The sequence below is a fragment of the Erythrolamprus reginae genome, chromosome 5 (assembly GCF_031021105.1).
Source record: "Erythrolamprus reginae isolate rEryReg1 chromosome 5, rEryReg1.hap1, whole genome shotgun sequence".
NCBI classification, from domain to species: Eukaryota; Metazoa; Chordata; class Lepidosauria; order Squamata; family Dipsadidae; genus Erythrolamprus; species Erythrolamprus reginae.
In genome coordinates this window covers 100,880,708-100,907,734 of record NC_091954.1, presented here as the reverse complement: position 1 = coordinate 100,907,734, position 27,027 = coordinate 100,880,708, and the positions used below count along the sequence as shown (strand labels likewise).

Below are 27,027 nucleotides of genomic sequence, written 5' to 3'. Positions count from 1 at the left end.
AGGGATCACATGGTCCATGGACATTGCAATCATCATAAATATGAATCAGTTGCTAAGCATCCAAATGTTATTCATATGACCACAGGGATGCTTCAACAGTCATAAGTGTGAAGAATGGTCTGAAGTAACTTTTTTGAGTGCCATTGTAACTTCAAGCAGTCACGGAATGAAGTGTTGTAAATGGAGATCTACCTGTATAAATAATGGCAGACTTTGATCAGATAGATGAAAGCAGTTTCTGTCACAAAGGGGCCTTTTCCATTTCCAGAACAATTACATGTGTTGAGAGATTTTTCCTTTATTCCTTCCCTAAATAAAAGTTTGGGAAATGCTGTGAGACTGTTGAAATGAAAAGAGATTTTCCCAAGCAGAGAAGAAAAATCTTTTATCTATGTAGTCCATTGTTAGCTACTGAAAATTGCTAGGATTCAACCTACTTTCACTAAAAATAAAGGATCCTTGGCATTTTATCCAGACAAGACAAAATGACAAAACTGCAGAAAAAACAATTGCTACCCAGCTGACTTCCATTGAGGACCTGTACACAAGTCAAAAAGAGGGCTGCAAAAATATTTGCAGACACCTCACATCCTGGACCCAAACCTCTTCAACTCCTACCCTCAAAATGATGCTATAAGAGCACTGCACACCAGAACAATTAGACACAAGAACAGTTTTTCTCGAACGCCGCCACTCTGCTAAACAAATAATTCCTTCAAAACTGTCAAAATATTTCCTAATCTACACTACTATTAATCTTCTCATTGTTCCTATTTCCTCCCACAAATGACTGTATGACTGTAACTTCTGTTTCTTGTATCCTTACCATTTATGTTGACTGGTTCCTAATATGATTTGATTGCTTATTTGTACCCGGACTATCATTAAGAGTTGTACCTTATGATTCTTGACAAACATATCTTTTCTTTCATATACACTGAGAGCATATGCACCAAAGACCAATTCCTTGTGTGTCCAATCACACTTGGCCAATAAAATTCTATTCTGTTCTACTCTACTCTACTCTACTCTACTCTACTCTACTCTACTCTACTCTACACTACACTGTGTTCTATTCTATGAGGCCTAAATGAGAGGCAAGACTTCCATACAGAAAAGCCCAAATTCAGTTCTTCCCAATTAAAGCAGGGATAACCAAAATGAAAGCTTTTCATGCAGTCCCTGGGAGCCATTCCAAAATTGCTCAAAATTTGATACTTGAATACTGTAACCTTAACTCTTAAACAGCAGGGGAAGATAACCGAATACATGGGAAGTAATCCTCTTAACTCTATTGACATAATTACTTCCTAATTCCATGACAATGAAACCAGCTTTGGAGTTTTCTCCTCGCACTGTGTCTGTTTCTTCTTCTTTTCTGCTGTAGCAGCTTCTGACATAACTCACAAGAGCTAAGGGTAACCCTGAGTTGGAGAAAATAAAATGCATTCTGGAACCTCCAGGAGGACAGGAAGAAGGAAATCAAGACCGACGTATTAAAAAATCATGCATGGGGTAGAAAAGGTGGACAGAGAAAAATTATTTTCTCTATCACACAATACTAGGATGAGGGGGCACTCCCTAAAGCTCATAGGTTAGAAAGTGAGGACAAATAAAGGGAAATATTTCTTCACCCAGAGGGTCGTTGGTTTATGGAACTCACTTCTCCGGGTCCCGTCAACTAAACAATGCCACTTGGTGGGACCCAGGGGAAGAGCCTTCTCTGTGGCGGCCCCGACCCTCTGGAACCAACTCCCCCCAGAGATCAGAATTGCCCCCAACCTCCTTGCCTTTCGTAAGCTACTTAAAACCGACCTCTGCCACCAGGCATGGGGGAATTAAGACTCTTTCTCCCCCTAGGCCGTCACAACTGTATATATGGTATGCTTGTGTGTATGTTTGGTTTTTATATATTAAGGGGTTTTAAATTTGCTTTTAGTATTGGATTTTATTGTACATTGTTTATGATCGTTGTTAGCCGCCCCGAGTTTTCGGAGAGGGGCGGCATATAAATCCAATAAAACTTGAAACTTGAGCACTTCCAGAAGAGGTTGTGACAGCTGTCAGCCTGGATAGCTTCAAGGCAGGATTAGACAGATTCATGGATGCCAAGTGTATCAGTGGTTATTGAAATGGATGTCCAAGTGCCGCCTCTATGTTGGTTGAGGCAGGCAGGATTCCCTTGGGTACCATTTGTTGGGGGTCGAGGGAAAGGGAGGGTTTTGTCCTCTCTTTCTGCTCAAGATCCCCATGGACAATTGGCAGGCCACTGTGTGACACAGAATGCTGGACTCAATGGACTTTGGCCCGATTCAGCATGGCTCTTCTTATGTTCTTAGAATTGAGAATTTATTTTCCTTCTTGTTAAGTGCTAAGGGTATAATGGGGTTTGCATTGGCTCCAGGGCTAAGACGTGAACTTGTCAATCAGAAAGGTCAGCAGTTCAGCAGTTCGAATCCCCAGCACCACTAACAGACTGAGCTCCCATTACTTGCCCCAGCTTCTGCCAACCTAACAGTTTGAAAGCACGTAACAATGCAAGTAGAAAAATAGGGACCACTTGGTGGGAAGGTGACAACATTCTGTGCACCTTCAGTATTTAGTTATGCCAGCCACATGACCATGGAATCATCATCAGACAGTGCTGGCTCTTCGGCTTAGAAATGCCGAAGATGAGCACTGCCCCCTAGAGTCGGGAACGACTAGCACATATGTGCAAGGGGAACCTTTACCTTTTTCCTAAGAGTATAAAAGAGAAGCCTAGAATAGAATTTCTAATGTAGATGGGCAATGATCACTGATGGTTATCCAAGTACAGCAGTACCTCTACTTAAGAACTTAATTCATTCCGTGACCAGGTTCTTAAGTAGAAAAGTGTGTAAGTAGAAGCAATTTTTCCCATAGGAATCAATGTAAAAGCAAATAATTTGTGCAAACGCATTAGAAAAGAAATAAAAGCTCGGAATTTGGGTGGTAGGAGGAGGACAGTGGCTGCCCAAAGCGAAAGGAGCGTTTCTTTTCTCTGGGTGCTGGCAAAGATTTATTCTCTCTCTAAGCGCTCAGAAAAAGGAAAATGCTCCGTTCGCTCTGGGCTGCCAAAGCCTCCTTAAGCACCACCGAAAGACTTCTCTGGCAGCCCAGAAAAGCCTGAGATGGCCGGGATTAAAGGGGGAAGGGCAGGAAACTGTCGGGCCTTTGTGCCACTCTCAAATTTCCTGGGAATTTTTGTGTCCAGAAACCAATCAGCAGCCAATGCAGTCTGCAGAGTGCTGGAGAAATATGGGCATGCCCTGGAAGGCCCATAACTGCTCGCCCAGCTACATTCTGGATGATTTGAAGTTGGTATGGAGAGTGAAACATGTAAGAATGCTGTGAGTAGGGCTGCTTAGAGTCTCCATTCCACCTGAGACCAAGGGAACATTGATTAAGCATTCTCTCTGTGTGTCCCCTTCTCCTTGCCCCCAGCATGTTATGCATCCTCCTCCTCTAAATACTAAATTTCACAAAGCCACCAAAAATAATCCTATTCCACTGGGGTTTTGAGCAGAACCGAATGTTTATGGGAGTTAGTTTAGCCGCAGGATAAAAAGGAAGATCAAAGTATGGATCTGTCACTCAGCACTAATTCTTGTACTGTGCTCATAAAAATAGTGTTGAAAGTTGAAATCGGAAAGACCATCAATTTTCCACTGACAAAAAGCAATGTAATGCAAGCTAGATTTGTGTACTGGAATGCAATATGCCTCGTGATCCTTTTTCTCTCCATGTAATTCCTAAACTGCATCAACAGGGGAATACACTCCAAGACCAGGGAAGCCTTAATACCACTCTACTACGCCCTGGTCCGACCACACCTGGAGGACTGTATTCAGTTCTGGTCACCACACTTCAAAAGAGACATTGAAACTCTGGAGAAGGTGCAAAAAAGAGCAACCAAGATGATTAAGGGATTGGAAACAAAGACTTACGAAGAGAGACTGAGGGAACTAGGCATGGATAGCCTAGAGAAAAGGAGGGCCAGAGCGGACATGATAGCAGTCTACAAGTATACGAGGGGACATCACAAAGAGGAGGGGATCACTTTATTCTTCAGGGCACCAGAGGGCCGGACGAGGAACAATGGCTGGAAGCTGACCAAGGAGAGATTCAACATGGAGATAAGGAGGAACTTCCTGACGGTCAGAGCGATCAACCAATGGAACAACCTACCAGCGGACATTGTAAACTCCAACACTGTGGACATTTTTAAGAGAAGATTGAACTGCCACTTGACTGGTGTACTATAGGGTGCCTGCTTGGGCAGGGGGTTGAACTCGATGGCCTTCATGGTCCCTTTCAACTCTTAAAATAAATAAATAAATGTATAAGGCCATGATATATCTTATTTCAGGGATATAGCTTTAAAAGCATTCATATCTTGCTTACCCTACCATCCAGCCCTGTTCTATCTAGGTAAGGTTCAACTACCAATATTACCAGTGACATATTCTTTTGATATAGTTTTTGATAAGGATTTGATATAGCACATAGGCTTTAATAGAGTCCTCCATTCTGGTGGGAAAAATACTGATTGGTTGAATTGTCTGACAGCTGCCTATAAAAGGGCTAGCTGTCAGACAGAACTTTGTTGGATTGTATATAGTTGCTTGAATAAACAGCTGTTGTTATGTCGCTCCTGTCTGCCTCATCCGTTCACCCTATTGAACACTGGCGATGAAGGTGGGATCGGAAGACAGATAACAAGAAGAACTGATCATCACAATCCAGCCCGGATTAGGAAGTATTCTGCACAAACAGCCATCAGAAGCACCACTCAGTCAAAATGATGACGCGTACCCTGCCAATTCATTACAACCCAGCACAGGAAAACTGGGACACCTACATGACCTCCTTGGCTTGTCCGACAACTGAAAAAGAGCTCTATTCCTGAGATACTGTGGGATGGGCATAGTCTAAACCACCCAAGCACTAGCAGAGCCAAGTCGGTCCAGACAGTCACCTGGTCCGCTCTATGGAGCATGCTGAAGATGCACTATGTGCTGAAATCTTCTAAATTTGTGCAGTGGCTCTTCCCCTGGGGCAGTGGCTCTTCCCCTGGGGCCCGCCAAATGACATTGTTTGGTCGACGGGACCCAGAGAAGGCCAACTCTGTGGGACCTTATCGGTCGCTGAGATTCATGCGGTAGCAGGCGGTTCCGGAGGTACTCTGGTCCAATGCCATACTTTGAATGTAGCTTTTTTTCCAGCTCTAACTAGCTCCTAACAATTTTCCCAGCATTTGCCTTTCAGGCTCTTTCATTGTTTCTCTCTGGGAAGAATGTTTTCCAAGTCTTAAGTCTTTGCAGGTTTTTTTTTTCATTGTTCTAACTTGCTCTGAGTAAGTTTCTTTCCAGCCCTAACCAGGTGCTAACAATGTTTCCAGCTCTTACTGACTTGCAAGCTCTTTCATTGTTACTCTCTGCAAAGAAGAATGTTTACCAAGCCCTAAGTCTTTGCAGGGTTTTTTTCATTGCTCTACTTGCTCAGACTGTTTATTTCCAGGTGCTAATGATGTTCCCAGCTCTTACTGGCTTGAAAGCTCTTTCATTGTTAGTCTCTCAGAATAATTTTTTAAGCCCTTAACCAGGGGATAAAATAATGTGCTGAAACTGACCAGACTAAGGATGCCAGCCAGATGAATACCTGGTAAGCAGATTCTTTTTCCTACTTTCCTCCCCAAAAACTTAGATGCATCTTATACTCGGAAAAATACGGTATGTGCATTCTGGCTGATGAGTTTCCTAACTTTATTTAAAGTGTGGTGTATCCATTCTACTCAGTAACAGCAAATCTGGTAGAAATTAAGGTAGGAATAGTACAGTACTTTTAAATCTCACCTATGAAAAGCCTAATTTAGCTTAAGCCTAGAAAACTACCAGAGAAGGCAGAGAAAAGAGTTAGGATGGGAATCAGCTGGAAAACGTAGAAACATAGAAGTCTGACGGCAGAAAAAGACCTCATGGTCCATCTAGTCTGCCCTTATACTATTTTCTGTATTTTATCTTAGGATGGATATATGTTTATCCCAGGCATGTTTAAATTCAGTTACTGTGGATTTACCAACCACATCTGCTGGAAGTTTGTTCCAAGGATCTACTACTCTTTCAGTAAAATAATATTTTCTCATGTTGCTTTTGATCTTTCCCCCAACTAACTTCAGATTGTGTCCCCTTGTTCTTGTGCTCACTTTCCTATTAAAAACACTTCCCTCCTGAATCTTATTTAACCCTTTAACACATTTAAATGTTTCGATCATGTCCCCCCTTTTCCTTCTGTCCTCCAGACTATACAGATTGAGTTCATTAAGTCTTTCCTGATATGTTTTATGCTTAAGACCTTCCACCATTCTTGTAGCCCGTCTTTGGACCCGTTCAATTTTGTCAATATCTTTTTGTAGGTGAGGTCTCCAGAACTGAACACAGTATTCCAAATGTGGTCTCACCAGCATTCTATATAGCGGGATCATAATCTCCCTCTTCCTGCTTGTTATACCTCTAGCTATGCAGCCAAGCATCCTACTTGCTTTCCCTACCACCTGACTGCACTGTTCACCCATTTTGAGACTGTCAGAAATCACTACCCCTAAATCCTTTCCTTTGGAAGTATTTGCTAACACAGAACTGCCAATACAATACTCAGATTGAGGATTCCTTTTCCCCAAGTGCATTTTTTTACATTTGGAAACATTAAACTGCAGTTTCCATTGCTTTGACCATTTATCTAGTAAAGCTAAATCATTTACCATATTACAGACCCCCTCCAGGAATATCAACCCTATTGCACATTTTAGAGTCATCGGCAAATAGGCAAACCTTCCCTACCAAACCTTCCCCTATGTCACTCACAAACATATTAAAAAGAATAGGACCCAGAACAGACCCGTGGCACACCGCTTGTAACCTGACTCTGCTCAGAATACTCGCCATTAACAATAACTCTCTGATGTCTACGCTTCAGCCAGCTGCAAATCCATTGAACTATCCAGGGATTAAGTCCAATCTTCACTAATTTATCTATCAGCTCTTTATGTGGAACCGTATCAAAGGCTTTGCTGAAGTCCAGGTAGGCAATATCCACGGCACCACCTTTTGTTTTCAGGATCAGGGATTTTTTGGAAATATAAACAGATGTAACACTCTATTTAATTAAATATATCCAGTGCCTCCTATCAATCAAGCTAGAAGCAGAGTATCTTTAAGACAACCATGGCAACAGAGCAAATCTTTATGAATAATGCAGGATGTTTTCATAGTTGAAAATGATTTGTGCTTGTAAATACCCAGCTTTATACGTCTTGTGTTATGATTGCTGTTGTAGTTCAATTTCCTCCTAATGAAGAGCGCTGTTGTGATACAAGCAGCCTTACTAATGAACCCACCATTAGCATTTATTGGTAAATCGTTGGTATATAGGAGACACGAGGGAAAATCTGTGTTCAATGTTTTTCAAGAGGTGGCTGGTTTCTTCCTGGTGAAAAAGCCCATATTTCAATCCATGTGAATTCATTATTCATTCAAGCTATAGTTCTGCTGCTGTGGATATGTGAGCGTGGGCTCCTTGTTAAGAAGCTGTTCCTGAATACAAGGGTATTCAAGAATTTTCATTCGGTCATCACCCATTATTTCTGGCGATGGATTTTGGAAAGGTAGGCTGGTCATAACTTTAGATGGCCCTGGGAGAAGGGGATTCCTGGAGAACCTGGATGGGGAGGAACAAGTTCAAGTGGCTATGATTTTGGGACTTAACCATCTTTGGTCCTGAATGGGATGCCAGGTCCTTATGCCGAAATAATGCACAATGGAAGAATCCTCCTAAATCAGGGGTATCAAACTCAATTTCATTGATGGCCACATCAGGGTTGTGTTTGAACTCGGGGAGGGGGGCATGGCCAGATTGGGTGTGGTCAGCTCGACATCACTTGTGTGATCAAATGCCACTTTTGCTAGTACAGTGGTACCTCTACCTAAGAACGCCTCTACTTACAAACTTTTCTAGATAAGAACTGGGTGTTCAAGATTTTTTTGCCTCTTCTCAAGAGCCATTTTCCACTTACAAACCCGAGCCTCCAAAACTGTAACCAGAAAAGGCAGGGAGAAGTATCTGTAGGGCCTCTCTAGGAATCTCCTGGGGGAAAACAGGGCCGGAAAAGGCAGGGAGAAGCCTCTGTGGGGCATCTCTAACAATCTCATGGAGGAAACAGGGCCAGAAAAGGTGGGGAGAAGCCTCCGTGGGGCCTCTCGAGGAATCTCCTGGCAGGAAACAGGGCCTCCACCCTCCCTGTGGTTTCCCCAATCGCACACATGATATGCTTTTTCATTGATTCCTATGGGGAAAATTGCTCCTTCTTACAAACTTTTCTACTTAAGAACCTGATCACGGAATGAATTAAGTTCGTAAGTAGAGGTACCACTGTAGTTTCTTTTGCTAGCACTTTGCCAGTAAAAACGAAGGTTGTGGGGGCCGCCCTTAGTCCTCACAAGCTCTATTTTCACTGGCAGAGGCACCGTAGTCTGGTCCTTCATTCTTTCCAGGAGAGCCCCATGGGCCAGATCCAGTATTGGGTTGCTACCAGTGCGGTAGGACACTGCACACCGGTAGCGGCCTCCAGATTGCACAATTTATGCATGACCACTCCAGTGGTAGTCCTATGGGCACTGCCATCTTGTTTCCTCAATTTTTCATTTTTTTTGCTTTGTGCATAGAAGCTGAAACTCATGAGAGGGTGCTTGTGCGTAAGAGATTTTGCCAATTTCAGGGCATCAGCCAAATACCGCACAGGGGCATGTGTGCGTATGTCGGGGACACACAGCTGCGTGAGCATCCCAAAAATCGCTACTGGAATGGAGCACCTGACTGTTTTAGTAGTGGCCAATTACTGGTATGCATATGTGTGCTGGCCTAATTTTCGGCCTTCCGGAACATCAGGGGAGGCCACTTTTGTCCTCTCCAGGCTTCAGGAAAGCCTCTGGCATCTGTGGATAGCAAAAAGTGGACTCAATGAGCCTACCGGAAGTTTTGAAATGAACTTCTAGTAGGCCTGTTGGGCCATTTTTGCCCTTCCCAGGGTTCAGGAGACTTTCCTAAAGCCTGAGGGAGCCAAAAGATGTCCCAGTGTGTCTAGAAGAAGTCCATAGGCTTCAGTGAGACCTGTGTGCAGTGATGGGCTCCTTCTGGGCTCTGGGTATGTTTTTCCTTTTTTTTTTAACTTTAAAGAGCATTAGTTTATTATCTATTCTTTTCGTGTATAATTCACCTAACTTATTTCAGCTAGCAACATAGAAACATAGAAGACTGACGGCAGAAAAAGACCTTATGGTCCATCTAGTCTGCCCTTATACTATTTCCTGTATTTTATCTTACAATGGATATATGTTTATCCCAGGCATGTTTAAATTCAGTTACTGTGGATTTATCTACCACGTCTGCTGGAAGTTTGTTCCAAGGATCTACTACTCTTTCAGTAAAATAATATTTTCTCATGTTGCTTTTGATCTTTCCCCCAACTAACTTCAGATTGTGTCCCTTTGTTCTTGTGTTCACTTTCCTATTAAAAACACTTCCCTCCTGGACCTTATTTAACCCTTTAATATATTTAAATGTTTCGATCATGTCCCCCCTTTTCCTTCTGTCCTCCAGACTATACAGATTGAGTTCATTAAGTCTTTCCCAATAAGTTTTATGCTTAAGACCTTCCACCATTCTTGTAGCCCGTCTTTGGACCTGTTCAATTTTGTCAATATCTTTTTGTAGGTGAGGTCTCCAGAACTGAACACAGTATTCCAAATGTGGTCTCACCAGCACTCTATACAGCGGGATCACAATCTCCCTCTTCCTGCTTGCCTTTTTTTTTTTTTAAATTAAGGCAATGAAATGGCTACAGTTCCTAAAATTCATTCCGGGGGAAACAAAAATATACACCTTTCTTCTTTCTGAACTTTAGGGCAGCAGCATATAATGTAAAAAGTTGTATTACACAAACATGCAGTGCCAGGTTGATGTAAAAAAAAAAGCAAAACAACAAAAAAACACTAAATCCAAGTTAAAAAATATCATTTGGTGGGTTTTTTTCTTCTTCACTGGATTCCACACAGTTTTCAGAGAGGAAAAAATAAAGCTTATGTTTTTCCTATCGCAGTAAATGTGGTTGAATGTGTATAATTTTAGAAGAGCAGTGCGTGCTTGTGTGTGTAATATATACACATACACATACAGTTTATATAGTTGATAATGTATATTTTTGTGGACCCTTGTGTAATATGTATGTATACATAGATTTAATTAGTATATTTTGGATGCTCAGTAATGGTAAATAGATAGGGAAATTGTATCTCTTTGAGGCAAGGAGAGACCTGGCACCCTAACCCAAACCCTTGATGTGAGTGACGTCAAGTTGGCCATCTTTAAGTCACTCACATGACCATCAAGCCACTCCCACCTGGTCACATGGCCAGCAAGCCACACCCACAAGAGTTGAAACGCCAAAAGAGACGTCTAGAGAAGCGATGGAGGAAGAGTAGGTCTAAATCTGATCGAACACTTGTAAGAGCTTTTATTAAGACTTACAAAGTGGCGCTCAAGGCGGCAAGATGCGCGTACCATGCTGCCTTGATTGCATCAGCGGAATCCCGCCCGGCCGCTCTGTTTAGGGTGACCCGCTCCCTTCTTAACCAGGGGGGAGTTGGGGAGCCCTTGCAGAGTAGTGCCGAGGAGTTTAACACGTTTTTCGCTGATAAAGTCGCTCAGATCCGGGCCGACCTCGACTCCAATTGTAAAACAGAGTCGACTGACAACGAGTCAGTCGAGGTGACTGGGGCACGTACTTGTCCACCTGTCTGGGAAGAGTTTGATCTGGTGACACCTGATGAAGTGGAGCTGTGAGTTCCGCCACCTGTTTACTGGATCCGTGTCCCTCCTGGTTGGTCTCGGCCAGCAGGGAGGTGACACGGAGCTGGGCCCAGGAGATTACCAACGCTTCCTTGGGGAGGGGAGTTTTTCCATCACTCTATAAAGAAGCGCTTGTGCGCCCCCTCCTCAAGAAGCCTTCCCTGGACCCAGCAGTACTTAACAACTATCGTCCAGTCTCCAACCTTCCCTTCATGGGGAAGGTTGTCGAGAAGGTGGTGGCACTCCAGCTCCAGCAGTCCTTGGAAGAAGCCGATTATCTAGGTCCCCAGCAGTCGGGCTTCAGGCCCGGTTACAGCACGGAAACCGCTTTGGTCGCGTTGATGGATGATCTCTGGTGGGCCCGGGATAGGGGTTTATCCTCTGTCCTGGTGCTCCTCGATCTCTCAGCGGCTTTCGATACCATCGACCATGGTATCCTTCTGCACCGGTTGGAGGGGTTGGGGGTGGGAGGCACTGTGCTTCAGTGGTTCTCCTCCTACCTCTCTGGCCGGTCGCAGTCGGTGTTAGTGGGGGGTCAGAGGTCGACTCCGAGGTCTCTCCCTTGTGGAGTACCCCAGGGGTCGGTCCTCTCCCCCTTGCTATTTAACATCTACATGAAACCTCTGGGTGAGATCATCCAAGGACATGGGGTGAGGTATCATCAATATGCCGATGATACCCAGCTTTACATCTCCACACCATGCCCAGTCAACGAAGCGGTGGAAGTGATGTGCCGGTGCCTGGAGGCTGTTGGGGCCTGGATGGGTGTCAACAGACTCAAGCTCAACCCGGATAAGACGGAGTGGCTGTGGGTTTTGCCTCCCAAGGACAATCCCATCTGTCCGTCCCATTACCCTGGGGGGGGAATCATTGACCCCCTCAGAGAGGGTCCGCAACTTGGGCGTCCTCCTCGATCCACAGCTCACATTAGAGAACCACCTTTCAGCTGTGGCGAGGGGGGCGTTTGCCCAGGTTCGCCTGGTGCACCAGTTGCGGCCCTATCTGGACCGGGACTCATTACTCACAGTCACTCATGCCCTCATCACCTCGAGGTTCGACTACTGTAATGCTCTCTACATGGGGCTACCTTTGAAAAGTGTTCGGAAACTTCAGATCGTGCAGAATGCAGCTGCGAGAGCAGTCATGGGCTTACCCAGGTATGCCCATGTTTCACCATCACTCCGCAGTCTGCATTGGCTGCCGATCAGTTTCCGGTCACAATTCAAAGTGTTGGTTATGACCTTTAAAGCCCTTCATGGCACTGGACCAGAATATCTCCGAGACCGCCTTCTGCTGCACGAATCCCAGCGACCGATTCGGTCCCACAGAGTGGGCCTCCTCCGGGTCCCGTCAACTAAACAATGCCGGTTGGCGGGCCCCAGGGGGAGAGCCTTCTCTGTGGCGGCACCGCCCTCTGGAACCAACTCCCCCCGGAGATCAGAACTGCCCCTACTCTTCCTGCCTTCCGTAAACTCCTCAAAACCCACCTTTGCCGTCAGGCATGGGGAAACTAAACATCTCCCCCTGGGCACGTTGAAGTTATATATGGTATGCCTGTATGTGTGTATGTTAGTATAGGGGATTTTCTTAAACTTATAATATTTTAATTAATTGGATTGTATTGGATTGTTTTTCACTTGTTGTGAGCCGCCCCGAGTCTTCGGAGAGGGGCGGCATACAAATCCAAATAATAAATAAATAAATAAATAAATAAATAAGCCATGCCCACAGTGTGGTAGCCCTTCACTGCCTATGTGCATTTGCTGGGGAGCAGCACAGGGGTTGTAGTTGTGCGCGCATGTGTGGAAGGGAGGGCATTGTAAGTGCGTGCACATGCCCTTTTGGCATGAATGCTTGGCTGCATAGCTAGAGGTATAACAAACAGGAAGATGGAGATTGTGATCCCGCTGTATAGAGCGCTGGTAAGACCACATTTGGAGTACTGTGCTCAGTTCTGGAGACCTCACCTACAAAAAGATATTGACAAAATTGAACGGGTCCAAAGACGGGCTACAAGAATGGTGGAAGGTCTTAAGCATAAAACGTATCAGGAAAGACTTAATGAACTCAATCTGTGTGGAGGACAGAAGGGAAAGGGGGAACATGATCAAAACATTTAAATATGTTACAGGGTTAAATAAGGTACAGGAGGAACCTGTTTTTTATAGAAAAGTGAACACAAGAACAAGGGGACACAATCTGAGGTTAGTTGGGAAAAAGATTAGAAGTAACGTGAGAAAATATTATTTTACTGAAAGAGTAGTAGATGCTTGGGACAAACTTCCAGCAGACGTGGTTGGTAAATCCACAGTAACTGAATTTAAACATGCCTGGGATAAACATAGATCCATCCTAAGATAAAATACAGGAAATAGTATAAGGGCAGACTAGATGGACCATGATGTCTTTTTCTGCTGTTAATCTTCTGTGTTTCTATGGGCAAAAAAGGTTTTCCTCCTGAGCAGGGGGTTGGACTAGAACATCTCCAAAGTCCTTTCCAACTCTATTATTCTATTAATCCGTCAGGTATGCTTCCTTTAATATCCTTAATAAAGTTGGTTCTCAAAGTGTTTATGGCGTTTGTTTTGTTTATCATGCAAGAAGCAATCAGTAGAGTGAATGATACTTGTGGCATTTAAGCCTTAAGGAACACTATGCTTCCTTGAGGTTGTTATTTTTAATAGCTCCACAGTAGGATACTTCTAAAGTAGAGGTAGATATTGGCAGTTTAATTAGAATGCACTCAGCCACAAAGGTTCCAGATGTTTAAATGTTGCTGCGGTATTTATGAAAGATAGATGCTTAGGGAGTCTTAGAGGCAGCCCCACTTTATGGTGGAAAATAACATCCAAACTTCAAATGCTGCCATTCACCTATGCTCATTACCTAATCTTGGCCACCGCAATCATCCGATTGATTGAAATGTAGGGGGAAAAAATAGAGAGTGAGAGCCTACAACTCAATGTCCATGCTTTTGCAGCCAAGGGCTATATGTGTCCTGGGTTTCGTCCACCACTCTCTGTTATTATAAATTATTTATGCCTTCGGATCAGCCTTGACCTCTGGTGACTCCCCTGGTCAATTTCATGCAGCTTTCTTGGCAGGTTTTTTTTTTTCAATTTTTATTCATTTATTTCTCCATCACCAATATAAATCAATATACCTTAATATATTGAAATATAACAATGAAGTGTATAGTTAATCATTTGTAAATTCTTTGTATATAACACATTATTCCAGGTATATTTTATTAAAATATACTGCTTCTAAAAGAAAAGAAAAAAATAAATCTAATTTTGTCTTCTGGGGTCTCCATCAATTAAGTTCCAAAAAATATATTTTCCCCAAATTGACCGCTGTAAGCTTAATTGATCACAATAGTTATTACTTCTCACCTCTTTTAATTGTAAGCCATATTGCTTGCTCACTTTCCTTAATCTTATTATTCATTCTTTGTTTTTCTTATCACAACTTAATGCCTCATAAAAATCACAACTTCATTTATATAATTTTTCTTAAGTTCTTATAATACTTCTCATATCAATCATCATTATTTTATCTACATTATTCCAAGTCATTATTCCAAGTCTGTCCTTTCCCTTCAAAATTACACTGAAATATTGGCTAACCTTACTTAGTCTGATTATTCCACATGATTAACAATCTTATTGGTATTTGGGCATTTCTTAAGTTCTTCCCCTTTTGAACCTGTTCTCTCTGTATCTTTCCATTCACTTCTTTCTTCTTTTTCCTTCTTGCAGGAGCTTACAAGGAAGAAGTGACCACAGAAGTGTAAGAGAAGCTCCTCTTCAGATTCACAAGGATGTGGCTTTGAATTGCTCTGGACCTTTGGCGAAGTGGATTGTTTACCTTTCAAAATCCATGCTGTGCGGTTTTGTTCCTGGAACGAATTGACCTTTGCAGTTCCACCTGGTGTTCTTCCTCTTGCCGTTGTTCTCACAATGAGTGGTATTTTCTCATACTTGGACCCCCGGCGGGTCCAGTGGGGAGCCACATGGTATGCCATGCACTCAAGAATCCTGCGCACCAAGCCAGTAGAATCCATGCTGGAAGGCACAGGCACCACCACTCATGGAACAAAACTGGCCCAGGTACTCACAACCCTGGATCTGGTATCTTTAGGCGTTGGAAGTTGTGTGGGGACAGGCATGTACGTGGTTTCTGGCCTCGTTGCTAAGGAGATGGCAGGCCCTGGAGTCATCGTTTCCTTCATCATCGCTGCCGTAGCCTCCATCTTGTCTGGTGAGTCTTTCCTAACTATATTATACTACACTACATTTACAACAGGGGTGTCAAATTCATGGCCCGCAGGCCGGATACATCACATGATGGCCACCCCCACCCCCATTTTAGCGAAGGGGGGGGAAACGTGTGATACGTCACATGATAACAATGTTTGATATCCCTGGTTTATATTTTACAACAAAATTATTCTACCCTTCTGTGACAGAGGTATGTCTTGAGGCCTCTTCTATTATTTTTGAAACTTATTTATTTATTCATTCATTTATTTATCTATCTATCTATCTATTTATTAGATTTGTATGCCGCCCCTCTCCATAGACTCGGGGCGGCTCACAACATATAATAAAACAATTCACAACAAATCTAATAAATTAAAAAAAAATTAAAAACCCATTATTAAACCCGACATACACATAGACATACCGTACATAAATTGTATAGGCCCGGGGCAGGGGGGAATGCCTCAATTCCCCCATGCTTGATGGCAGAGGTGAGTTTTAAGGAGTTTACGGAAGGCAAGGAGGGTGGGTGCAGTTCTAATCTCCGGGGGGAGCTGGTTCCAGAGAGTCGGGGCCGCCGCAGAGAAGGCTCTTCCCCTGGGACCTGTCAGACAACATTGTTTAGTCGACGGGATCCAGAGAAGGCCAACTCTGTGGGACCTAATCGGTCACGGGGATTCGTGCGGCAGAAGGCGGTCCCGGAGATATTCTGGTCCGATGCCATGAAGGGCTTTATAGGTCATAACTTTAGCTTATGTTTTTGTAATTTATTAAAGTCAGTTGTAAAATAAAACCAGAATCATATGCTGCCTGTCAAAGACTAATACAGCTTCAACCACAACAACACAAGAGCCCACAACAGATTCAAGCTTAATATTAAACGCTCCAAACTTGACTGTAAAAAAAGTAATCGAGTTGTTGAAGCTTGGAATTCACTACCAGACTCTGTAGTATCATCCCCTAACCCCCAACACTTTACCCTTAGACTATCCACGGTTGACCTCACCAAGTTCCTAAGAGGTCAGTAAGGGGCATGCATAAGTGCACCGGAGTGCCTACCGTCCCCTGTCCTATAGTCTCTCCCATAGCTCATATGTCTTCTCTTCTATCCCGATATATTTTTCTGCTATTCTCTAACTGTTATATTTTACTCCTTTATTTTCTCCTCTATTCCCCCTTTAATGCATTCTACCTGATTATATTTTCTATAACCCTCATTGTGTATTATTGTGTATTGGACAAAACAAATAAATAAACAAATAAATAAAAATAAATAAAGAGTGGAAGAATTCAAGAGTGGAGAGTGGAGACTGGAGCCACACCCAGCCTTAAGCTAAAATTGCAGTTTTGATTCTCTGCACAGGCTCAGAGGTAGTTAGCTCCTATTGGATGACTGAGTTGCTATGCTTATTCATTGCTGACTTTGTTACCACTGGCTTTCCCAGTTCATGAATATTTTAACATATTTTTTTTGAAGATGTAATTTGAAGGCTGTATAACATTGCATTTCTTTTACTAATTTATTTAATTAGAAATATTATATGGCCACTTATCTTCAATGTGTAACTCTATATTTAGGACTCCCTGCCTTAAGTCTTCCTGACTAAATTGGTTACCACCATCATCTTTATCATTATCATTCTCAACAGCAAACATTTTAATCTTCTTTCTTTCTTTCTACACTCTACGCCTCTGGGATCTGTTCATTATGGGCTTTTTCTAAAAAAACGTGCATAGGTCACAACTTTTAAAGTCCTGAAGAGTGGAGAAGGGTTCAAAGATAGACAAAAAATAATAATGTAGGAGCAAATGAAGCAAACTTTATTTTCCATCCAGCTCACTTTTAATGAATGTTATCTCAAATAATGTCTTTTGATGGTGCCAGCCAGTACATCCCCCTTGCCCCAGCTCGAACTTTCCAGGCCTACCCAGAAATTCTATGATTGCAAGGTCTGAGCAAAAAGCTTATGCTAACTTATGCTAACAGATGATGTGAAGTTGTGAACTGAGCATCCATATGTGGCTTTGTGTCATATCTGTGCTTGCCCAACCATATGACCTTTGACATACACAAATTCAATTCAATTCAATTTATTAGATTTGTAAGCCGCCCTTCTCCGAGGACTCGGGGCGGCTCACAACAGTAATAAAAACAGTATAACAATGGAACAAATCTAATAATAAAATATATAAAAACCTCAACAATTAAAAACCATACAGCAGATACACATCAAACATGAAATATAATAAGCCTGAGGGAAATGTCTTAGATATGCCCCATGCCTGGCAATATAGGTGGGTCTTAAGTAACTTGCGAAAGACAAGGAGGGTGGGGGCCGTTCTAATCTCCATGGGAAGTTGATTCCAGAGGGCCGGGGCCGCCACAGAGAAGGCTCTTCCCATGGGGCCCACCAAACGACATTGTTTGGTCGACGGGACCCGGAGAAGACCAACTCTGTGGGATCTTATCGGCCGCTGGGATTCGTGCGGTAGAAGGCGGTTCCGGAGGTATTCTGGTCCAATGCCATGGGGCATATCTGCCCATCCTTTTTTGTTGTTGTTGCTCTGCTTCATCCCACTGCCAAATTCAGTAGCAAATTGTTCTTCTCTGGGTAGTTAGATAAATATTGTAGAAATATGTTTCAGGTAATGCACTTGATTTAATAAATATCTGGCTTGGTGCTGAGATGTGCTTAAATCTCCTCCTTCGGGTACAATCAACGTCTGACAAGACCACTCTCGTAGTGAGTGCTTGGAATTTATCCAATCTTAAAATTGTGTGTGTGAGAGAGAGAAAGAGAGAGAGATCAGAAGGAGAAGTTTACTTCAGATCAGAAGGAGAAGTTTACTTCGTGCTGTAGAAAGCTTACTCCTCATAACATTTTCAAGCTTTTGTGGACCCCCTGTGATGACATTATCCTCCCCTCTAGGGGTCCAGGGACCACAAGTTGAGAAACTCTACTCTAGAAGGTCCTATCAGAACAAGCATGCAGGAAAATTTAAAAAAATGCCTGCTCTCCTTTGCCCAGGTCAATCCAGGTTTCATAATCCAGTTCCAGATTAATCAATATATTAAAGTCAATATATTAAAAAAAAAACTTTCCATAGCTGAAGGGAAGTTTTCCACCAATCAGTGTCTTGCTCAGCAATTGACTGGATGCATGTATTGTTGTCGGATCTATGAACAGTTATTAGCCTGGAAAATATAGGTTTATCAAAGATACATCAAGGAGAGGACTGGGGTAGAATCCATACGTTGAATTTCTACAATCCAGATTAGACTTCTGATCCAATCCAACAAGTTTACACTGCTTAGGTGTCCACGATTGGGTGGTATAGAATAAAATAGAATAACAGTTGGAAGGGACCTTGGAGATCTTCTAGTTCTAAGTTGCTTCTTTCATTGTTTAGTTTCCACCCATTGCTTCTTGTCTTATCCTCAAGTGCTTTGGAGAAGAGTTTGACTCCCTCTTCTTTGTGGCAACCCCTGAGATATTGGAACACTGCTATCATGTCTCCCCTAGTTCTTCTTTTCATTAAAATAGACATACAGTACCAAGTTCCTGCAACAATTATTCATGTTTTAGCCTCCAGTCCCCTAATCATCTGTGTTGCTCTTCTTTGAATTTGTTCTAGAGAATACACGCCTTCATTTGCAAACCATGATTAAATGTTAAAAGGTGTGGCAATATATTTCTGCTACTCATACAGGTTTTTTAAAAAAGCAAGTCATACTAAAAAGAGCTTTTGCATAGTATGACACCCAACTACTAATACTAAATACCCAACTACCAACTACTAAATCTGCACTTCTATTTCTACTACTTTTTCTCATCATTCCTATCATCCTTCTCCTCCCACTTAGAACTGTATGACTGTAACTTGTTGATTGTATCCTAAGATTTTTATTAATATTGATTGTTTCTTCATTGCTAATTTGACCCCTATGTCAATCGTTAAGTGTTGTACCACATGATTCTTGACAAATGTATCTTTTTCTTTTATGTACACTGAGACAAGAGAATTTGCACCAAGACAAATTCCTTGTGTGTCCAATCACACTTGGCCAATAAAATTCCATTCTATTCTATTCTATTCTATTCTATTCTATTGCATTGCACCTATCAATAAAATGTTAATGATAAATACCACTATCATAAAATGCTTTATCTAATGTCTAAAAAGTGGTGGGCTACAGGAAAAATCCATTAGTTTTCCTATTCTTTTTTTTTACTGCCTTTGTGTGTGGACATGGATTTTACACTCTTTTTTTGTGGCGAGAATTCTCATTAGAAATTACCTGGGGTAAATGTGACAAGAGACAATATAAGGTAGAACCTTCATCCAGCAGATTTGCTTTTTGCACTTGTTCCAAATGGCAAGCTCCTTTGCACATCTGCTTCTTGTAAGACAGTAAATTGATTTTTCGGTTTCTCATTAATAGGTGACCTTGTAGTCCAGATGTTATATCAAGAAAACAGGTTTTTTTTTTAAATCAAGCTAGGCTGGTGATGACAAGAGAATTCTAGATAATGCTCTTCTTGAGGCATTTTCTGGATTTTCCCATCAAATTAATATTTCTTTTATTTTTTTAAATTATTTTTTTCGTGCTCCGCTTATCTTAGAAGTCTATGTACTACAAAAAATAAAAACCTAACTGTAATCAGATCAATACAGAAATAACACACATTTATATTAGATACTTGTTGAATTTAACTCTACTGTATATGTTAATTAAATTTCTTTATCTGTAAAATACTTATTCAAAAAATATAATATAATGAATAGCATATCTAACTTTATCATACTATAAGCATTTTAAACTATTATACTCTATCTTATAAAATTTCAAAACTATAGATTCAAGAAGTTTTAAATTCTTATTACTTTAACTTTTAATATCATTTTTTAAAGTTCCACCATTCGTATACTTTATTCCATATTTTATAAAATTCTGTTTCTACTTGATTATTCAAGCGTTTTGTCATCATGTCTAATTCTGCACATTCCATAATTTTTTTATAAACTTCTACATCCTTTGGTATTTCCTTTTCTTTCCATTTCTGCACAAATGTAATTCTTGCCGCAACCAGTATATGTATTATTAAGTAATATTTCTTTTAATTGTGGTTTTTTGAATCAGGCAATAAATAATAGGTGTAACGTCCTGTAACAATAACTCATTTTGATTATTGAATAAAAGCAAGGAAGAGCAAACTTTCTCAGCCTGAGTTGTTGTTGTTGTTGTTGTTGTTGTTGTTGTTCTTCTTCTTCTTCTTCTTCTTCTTCTTCTTCTTCTTCTTCTTCTTCTTCTTCTCCTCCTCCTCCTCCTCCTCCTCCTCCTCCTCCTCTTCCTTCTCCTCCTCCTAATTAATTCTTCTAATTTTTCTTCCTCTTCCTTTTACAATATTATTGGAATAGATCTGATGATATACTGCCATACTGAGTAGAAATATTGTGGATTTGGAGATTAAGGATTTTAGAGATAGAAGTGGGTGTGTTAAGCCTCACAAAGGCTTAGAGGCTTAACACATCCATTTTGTCTATTCATTCCAGGAAAAATATAAGCTTAAGTCAAAACAAAAAAAGCAAAATAAAAGGAAGAGAAGAATTGTGTGAGTTGAGCTACAATAAAGAATAGGTGAAAGAATAGGACCATCCTGCCTTGTAGTTACTAAAGCACATGACAGCTGGGCTGTTTCAACCAAAGTAAAGTCAGCATCACTATGAAGACACACCATATTTTTCAGAGTATAAGATGCACATCAGTATAAGATGCACCTTAGTTTTGGGGGAGGAAAATAAGAGAAAAATCTGCCTACCTATTCATTCAGCTAGTGTTCTTAGTCTGGTCAGCTTCAGCACATTATTTTATCCCCTGGGTGTTGTGGTTAGCTCTGGCCCAGCTCCTGCCCCAAGGACTGTGGATGTGGGGGAGACATCCACATGCTGCAGGCCTGTTTTGCCCTCGGCGGAATCTGCTGATGAAAGCTCCTCTAACCAAGAAGACATGAGTGACAGGGAGGAGGAGAGTGTGGCAGACAGCTCAGAAGGAGATCAATTATCTACCTCCTCCTTGGATTCAGAACAAGAGTTAATGATACAGCCACGCATGCGGAGAGCGATGCATAGGCAACAACAACTGAGAGATTATTATTATTATTATTTTATTATTTATTATCAAAGAAAATGAGGCCACCTGGGGTTGGGTGGGGCTGTGGTAATTAGTGAGGCTGCTATAAAGAGCAGCCTGTGGGTTTGGCCATTGTGGAGGATTATCTGATCGTTGTGTTTCGTGCCTGCTTTACTGACTTTGACCTTTTGTGTGCTGATTTTTCCCCGCTTTGAAACTAAACCACAGTAAAGTGTGTTTCACTTTGTGAAAGAAGAAGGACTGTGAATTGCGTCACAGCTGCAAGCTAAGTATCACAGAACTGATAAGGGACTTGTACAAATTACCAGTTTGTTTGGAGACGAGTGCTCTTTGCTATACCAAAAGAGGGCTTAGTTTAAGTGAATTTTCATTATAAAGAACATTGTTTTGAATTTTCAAACGTGTGTGTGTCTGAAATTTGTACCTGTGAATTTTTGGGAGGAGTGTACCAGAGAGCCCGACAGAACACTGGTTTAGTGCTGTAAAAAACATTATTCGAAAGGAGCAGCAATGAAAAAAAGCCTGCAAAAACTTAAGGCTGGAAGAAATCTTAGGAGAGAATAGCACTGGAAAAGACTGCAAGCCGGTAAGAGACTGGAATATCGTTAGCACCTCATTAGGGCTGGAAAAAGTATCCTTTGGAGCAAGTAACAATGAAAGAAACGCCTGCAAAGACCTAGGTCTAGAAAAAATATTCTTGGAGGAGTAGCAATGAAAAAGACAGCAAGCCGGGAAGATTGTTGGCGTCTCATTAGGGCTGAAAAAAAGCTTCAAAAAAGCTACATTCAGAGTATAAGATGCCCCCAAATTTTCAGCCTCTTTTAGGAGGGGAAGGTATGTCTTATACTCCAAAAATATGGTACTTGTATATCATTTGAGCAAAAGTTCTTTTTTAATCTGAATTTAACAGAGTTCAGCCCTCAAAGAGCAAACACTTTTCACTACATCGGTCTATCTCTGTATCTGTTACATTTATATATTAACCATACTACGAGGGTTACCCAGAAAGTAAAGTTACAAGGCACGTAGCTTTCCTGAGGTATGTTCTTGGAGAAGTTTATATTACTATCGTGTAGCTGGAAGTCAGCGGAAGAAAACGGGCTGTGCCAGTGGTCAGTAGATCATTGTCTGGCGTTGTGATTAGAGATAAGCATCCTCATTCCGTTTCTAAGGGCATGGACGCTGCTGAGATTTGAACTGCTGAACTACAGCTAGCAGTTAGCTGAAGTAGCCTGCAGTACTGCACTCTAACCACTGCGCCACCCCAGCTGGATGATGTTACTTAGTTCGGTAATGAAATGTCTGCAAAACAACCAAGCTCAGATAGCACCAAAAAAAACCTCAAAATAAAGAATACTTTTCACCGAGCCTCAAATTCAACTCTTACAAAGAAGAGTATTGTCTAAAAATGAGCATTCATAACAAATCAGGTAATTGCAAAGTTGCTTTGGGAAGATTTTGGAGATTGGAGACACACACCACAGTATTAGCAAAAAAAAAAAAAAAAGTGGTAACTATGGAAATTTGGAGATGGGATGAGAATTTTAAAAATTACCATTACTGTACTAGGTTGTGATAAAGAGCTTTTGGGTTGTTTACGTTAATACCGATTTAGCTGGATTTTTTAAAAGTCCTCTTTTACAAGGTTCTGTCTTTACATAACTTTAATTAGCAAAAAAAATGTGGTAACTATTCCTGAGTAGATTTTGTAAGCACCCCTGAAGAAGAAATCAGATTCTAAGAGTCATCTTTTTCTATGTTAACTATCAAAACAACTCTTGGATGGTTTCCCCAGGGAACCTAAAACATATTATTTTTCTTTCACCTGATTTTGAACAGATAAATTATTGGATGTCATATCCAACTCAATTAAAATTTCTTGTGATGACGCTACTTAATTTGTAGGATCAGATGAAGAGGTGACTTCTTTTCTTCTCTCTCTCTCTGAATAAAAGAAAGGCTAAAAGATTGAGGTGCGCTGGCTGTGGAAAGTAAATACGGATGAGGATTCATTTGTTTCCGTGTTCTCTCTGCTAGTTTTTGTATTATCTGCATCGTAAATGCAGGCACTTCACTCTGCATTTTTATGGGGAGGGTGGAGAGACTATTGTGCATATATCATATATTCCAGTATCTCCTGTGAAAAGCTATGTCAGGTTTTTTCCCCATCCCTTTGTCTAGAGAAAATGCTAATGGGAAATATGAAATGTGAATAGTCAAGAGAAAATTACTAGGAATAGGGATGAAAGCAAAGTATTCCCCCCACCCAACTCCATCTAGGTTGCTGTCTTACAGAATGGGACAATCTGCTTTGTTTAGGATAGACTAAATAATTGGTGACCCACGGTGTCATGGTTTCAGAGATATTTCTCTGCCTACACAAAGAAACACAATGACCAAGGACAAAATCTGTCTGGAACCCATACCACATCTCAGACATCAACACCCTTGAAAATGTCCAAAGATATTTCACCAGAAGAGCCATTCACTCCTCCACTCGAAACAGAATATCCTACGAAAATAGACTAACAATCCTGGGCCTAGAAAGCCTAGAACTACGGCGCCTAAAACACAATTTGAGTATTGCCCACAAGATCATATGCTGCAACTTCCTACCGGTCAATGACTACTTCAGCTTCAACCGCAACAACACAAGAGCACGCAACAGATTCAAACTTAATACGAACCGCTCCAAACTTGACTGTAAAAAATATGATTTCAAACATCGAGTTGTCGAAGCGTGGAACTCATTGCCGGACTCAATTGTGTCAACCCCTAACCCCCAACATTTCTCCCTTGGACTCTGCACGATTGACCTCTCCAGGTTCCTAAGAGGCCAGTAAGGGGCATACATAAGTGCACTGGTGTGCCTTTCGTCCCCTGTCCAATTGTCTTTCTTTTCTCTCACTTATCATATATATTTTCTTTCTTTCATATATCCTCTCCTCTAAGTTCACTTTACCCTTATATATATTACTACATGTCTATTTTTCTTCTTATGTATTTGTGTATTGGACAAATGAATAAATAAATAAATAAATAAATAAATAAAAAGGGGGGGAGGGCATGGAAATGACTTCTGACATTCTGCCACCTCTGGCAGCCAATGATGGGACTGATCTATGTGTCTTTCAAAGCAGGGGTCCCCAACCTTAACAACTTTAAGACTTGTGGAGTTCAACTCCCAGAATTCCTCAGCCAACAAAACTGGCTTAGGAATGCTGGGATTTGAAGTCCACAAGTCTTCAAGTTGCCAAGGTTGAAGACCCCCTGCTCCAGAAGGCTAGTGGGCAGAACCAGTCTAATTGATCTCGAAGAACCAAAGCAAAGGTTGGTCTACCCGACCTCCAGAGGTCTAAGGGGAGACACAAACACAATATACATTGAAATTTTCTGGTTGGTGATGCCTGAAACAACTGCAAATTTGCCACATTTTAATCCCATGGAGTCTCAGATACTTGGCCGCCTAAAATTGTATCCTACTTGACTTCCACTCTCAGTTTAATGCTTTAAGGAAGGTTGCTGCCTTGACTGAAAAATAATGATGGACACAGGTAGAACTGGGCGATCCTAGTTCAGTGAGAGTTTAGATTTTGCTTAAAAACTAATTTAAAATGTCTTGGACATGTTCTTCCACTGCAAAAGAGGGTTTTGTTTTTGTATCTTATTTCAAAGGCATTGCTTGTTCAAAAATCTCTTTCTGGGATTACATCAGAAGATGCATCTGCTGATTTGGTTTTCTCTTATCCAACTCCTCATGCTGAACTCTGGTGGCTGCCCACAATATGATAAAGCCCCATTGGAGATCCTTTATGATTTCTTGAGATTAAATAGTCCTGTAGAAATTCAAAGAAGCCACTGACTTGCAAAAAAGATGCTTATTTTTATGAAAGATAAGGCATTCACACAGAACCCTTGCCCCTCACAAAACCCCAAAGGTATATAACAACACATCAGTCCACCCAGGGTAATTTTACCAAAGGTCTCTTCCTCCTCCTCCTTCTTTTTGAAAAATTCTTCCATGTTACTTGTTTGTTTTTTTATGTTCTCCTATCTCACAATATCTGACCTGCCTCATGTATCCCAGTGGCTGGTCAGATCCCACAGAGTCAGCCTTCTCTGAGTCCCATCAGCCAAGCAATATCACCTGGCGAGGTCTAGGGGAAGGGCTTTCTCTGTGGCTGCTCCAGTCCTTTGGAACCAACTCCCTCTGTAAACTACAGGGATTTATTTGTGCCTATATGCAGTGCACAAGAGAAAATATAAAATAGCAGGTGCTTCGTCTAATGAAATACAGTGGTAACTCTGCTTAAGAACTTAATTTGTTCCGTGACCAGGTTCTTAAGTAGAAATGTTCTTAAGTAGAAGCAATTTTTCCCATAGGAATCAATGTGAAAGCAAATAATGCGTGCAAACCCATTAGGAAAGAAATAAAAGCTCAGAATTTGGGTGGGATGAGGAGGAGGAAGAAGGTGAGATGAGGGGAATAAAAAAATCCAAAACTTTAAGGCTTAAAAAAAAAAGAGGGACTCTGTGGCGGTGAGGAGGAGCATGCGCCTCCCATACACCTGGCGCGAGGCTGCCTCCCATACACTGGCTGCTGCTGCTGCTACCTGCTGCCTCTTCCTTCCCATGCTGAAGGGCTCCCCTCTCCTCTCGCTCGTTTGCTTTGTAGATAATGCATTTACTTCACGCTAGTGATTCCTCGGCTGCCCAGAGCGAAGGGAGCATTTCTTTTCTCTGGGCACTGGCAGAGGTTTATTCCATGTCCAAGCGCCCAGAGAAAGAAAAATGCTTCATTTGCTCTGGACTACCAAAGCTTCCTTAAGCGCCACCAAAAGGCTCCTATGGCAGCCCAGATGGCCAGGATTAAAGTGGGAATGGCAGAAAACTGTCCGGGCCTTCGTGCCGCTCTCAAATTTCCTGGGAAATTTTTCTAGGCGTGAGTTCTTAAGTAGAAAATCGTTCTTAAGTAGAGGCAAAAAAATCTTGAACACACGGTTCTTATCCAGAAAAGTTCTTAAGTAGAGGTGTACCACTGTATTGGCTAAGCCATGTGTTCCTTTAATAGCTGACGAATGTAGATGGAAATGGGAGTTCCTATATTCCCTGCTTGTAGTTTGTCCAACATGGATCTTGTAAATTAATTAATAATAATAATAATAATAATTTATTGGATTTGTATGCCGCCCCTCTCCGCAGACTCGGGGCGGCTAACAACAATAATAAACACAATATGTACAATCCAATAATAAAAACAACTAAAAACCCCTATTATAAAACCAAACATACACACAAACATACCATGCATAACTTGTAATGGCCTAGGGGGAAGAGCTATCTCAACTCCCCCATGCCTGGCGGTATAAATGAGTCTCGAGTAGTTTACGAAAGACAGGGAGGGTGAGGGCAGTTCTAATCTCGGGGGGGAGTTGGTTCCAGAAGGCCAGGGCCGCCACAGAGAAGGCTCTTCCCCCGGGGCCCGCCAAACGACATTGTTTAGTCAACAGGACCCGGAGAAGGCCAACTCTGTGGGACCTTATCGGTCGCTGGGATTTGTGCGGTAGCAGGTGGTTCCGGAGGTAATCTGGTCCATTGCCATGTAGGAAAGAAGCTGAAAAAGTGAGGACAAGAAGCTCTAAAGATAAATAAATGCTAACATCTGGAACACAGCTGTAGGATAAG

General features: G+C 41.7%; 1 protein-coding gene across 1 annotated transcript in view; it reads left to right on the top strand.

Annotated features, from left to right (window-relative positions):
• SLC7A14 (solute carrier family 7 member 14) overlaps positions 1-27,027 on the top strand; it is a 67,996-nt gene that overhangs the window by 14,007 nt on the left and 26,962 nt on the right. Inside the window, exon 2 of the mRNA XM_070754142.1 lies at positions 14,685-15,186. Within this exon, the coding sequence (XP_070610243.1) occupies positions 14,886-15,186 (301 nt within the window). The 5' untranslated portion in view covers positions 14,685-14,885. The remainder of the gene's footprint in view (positions 1-14,684; positions 15,187-27,027) is intronic.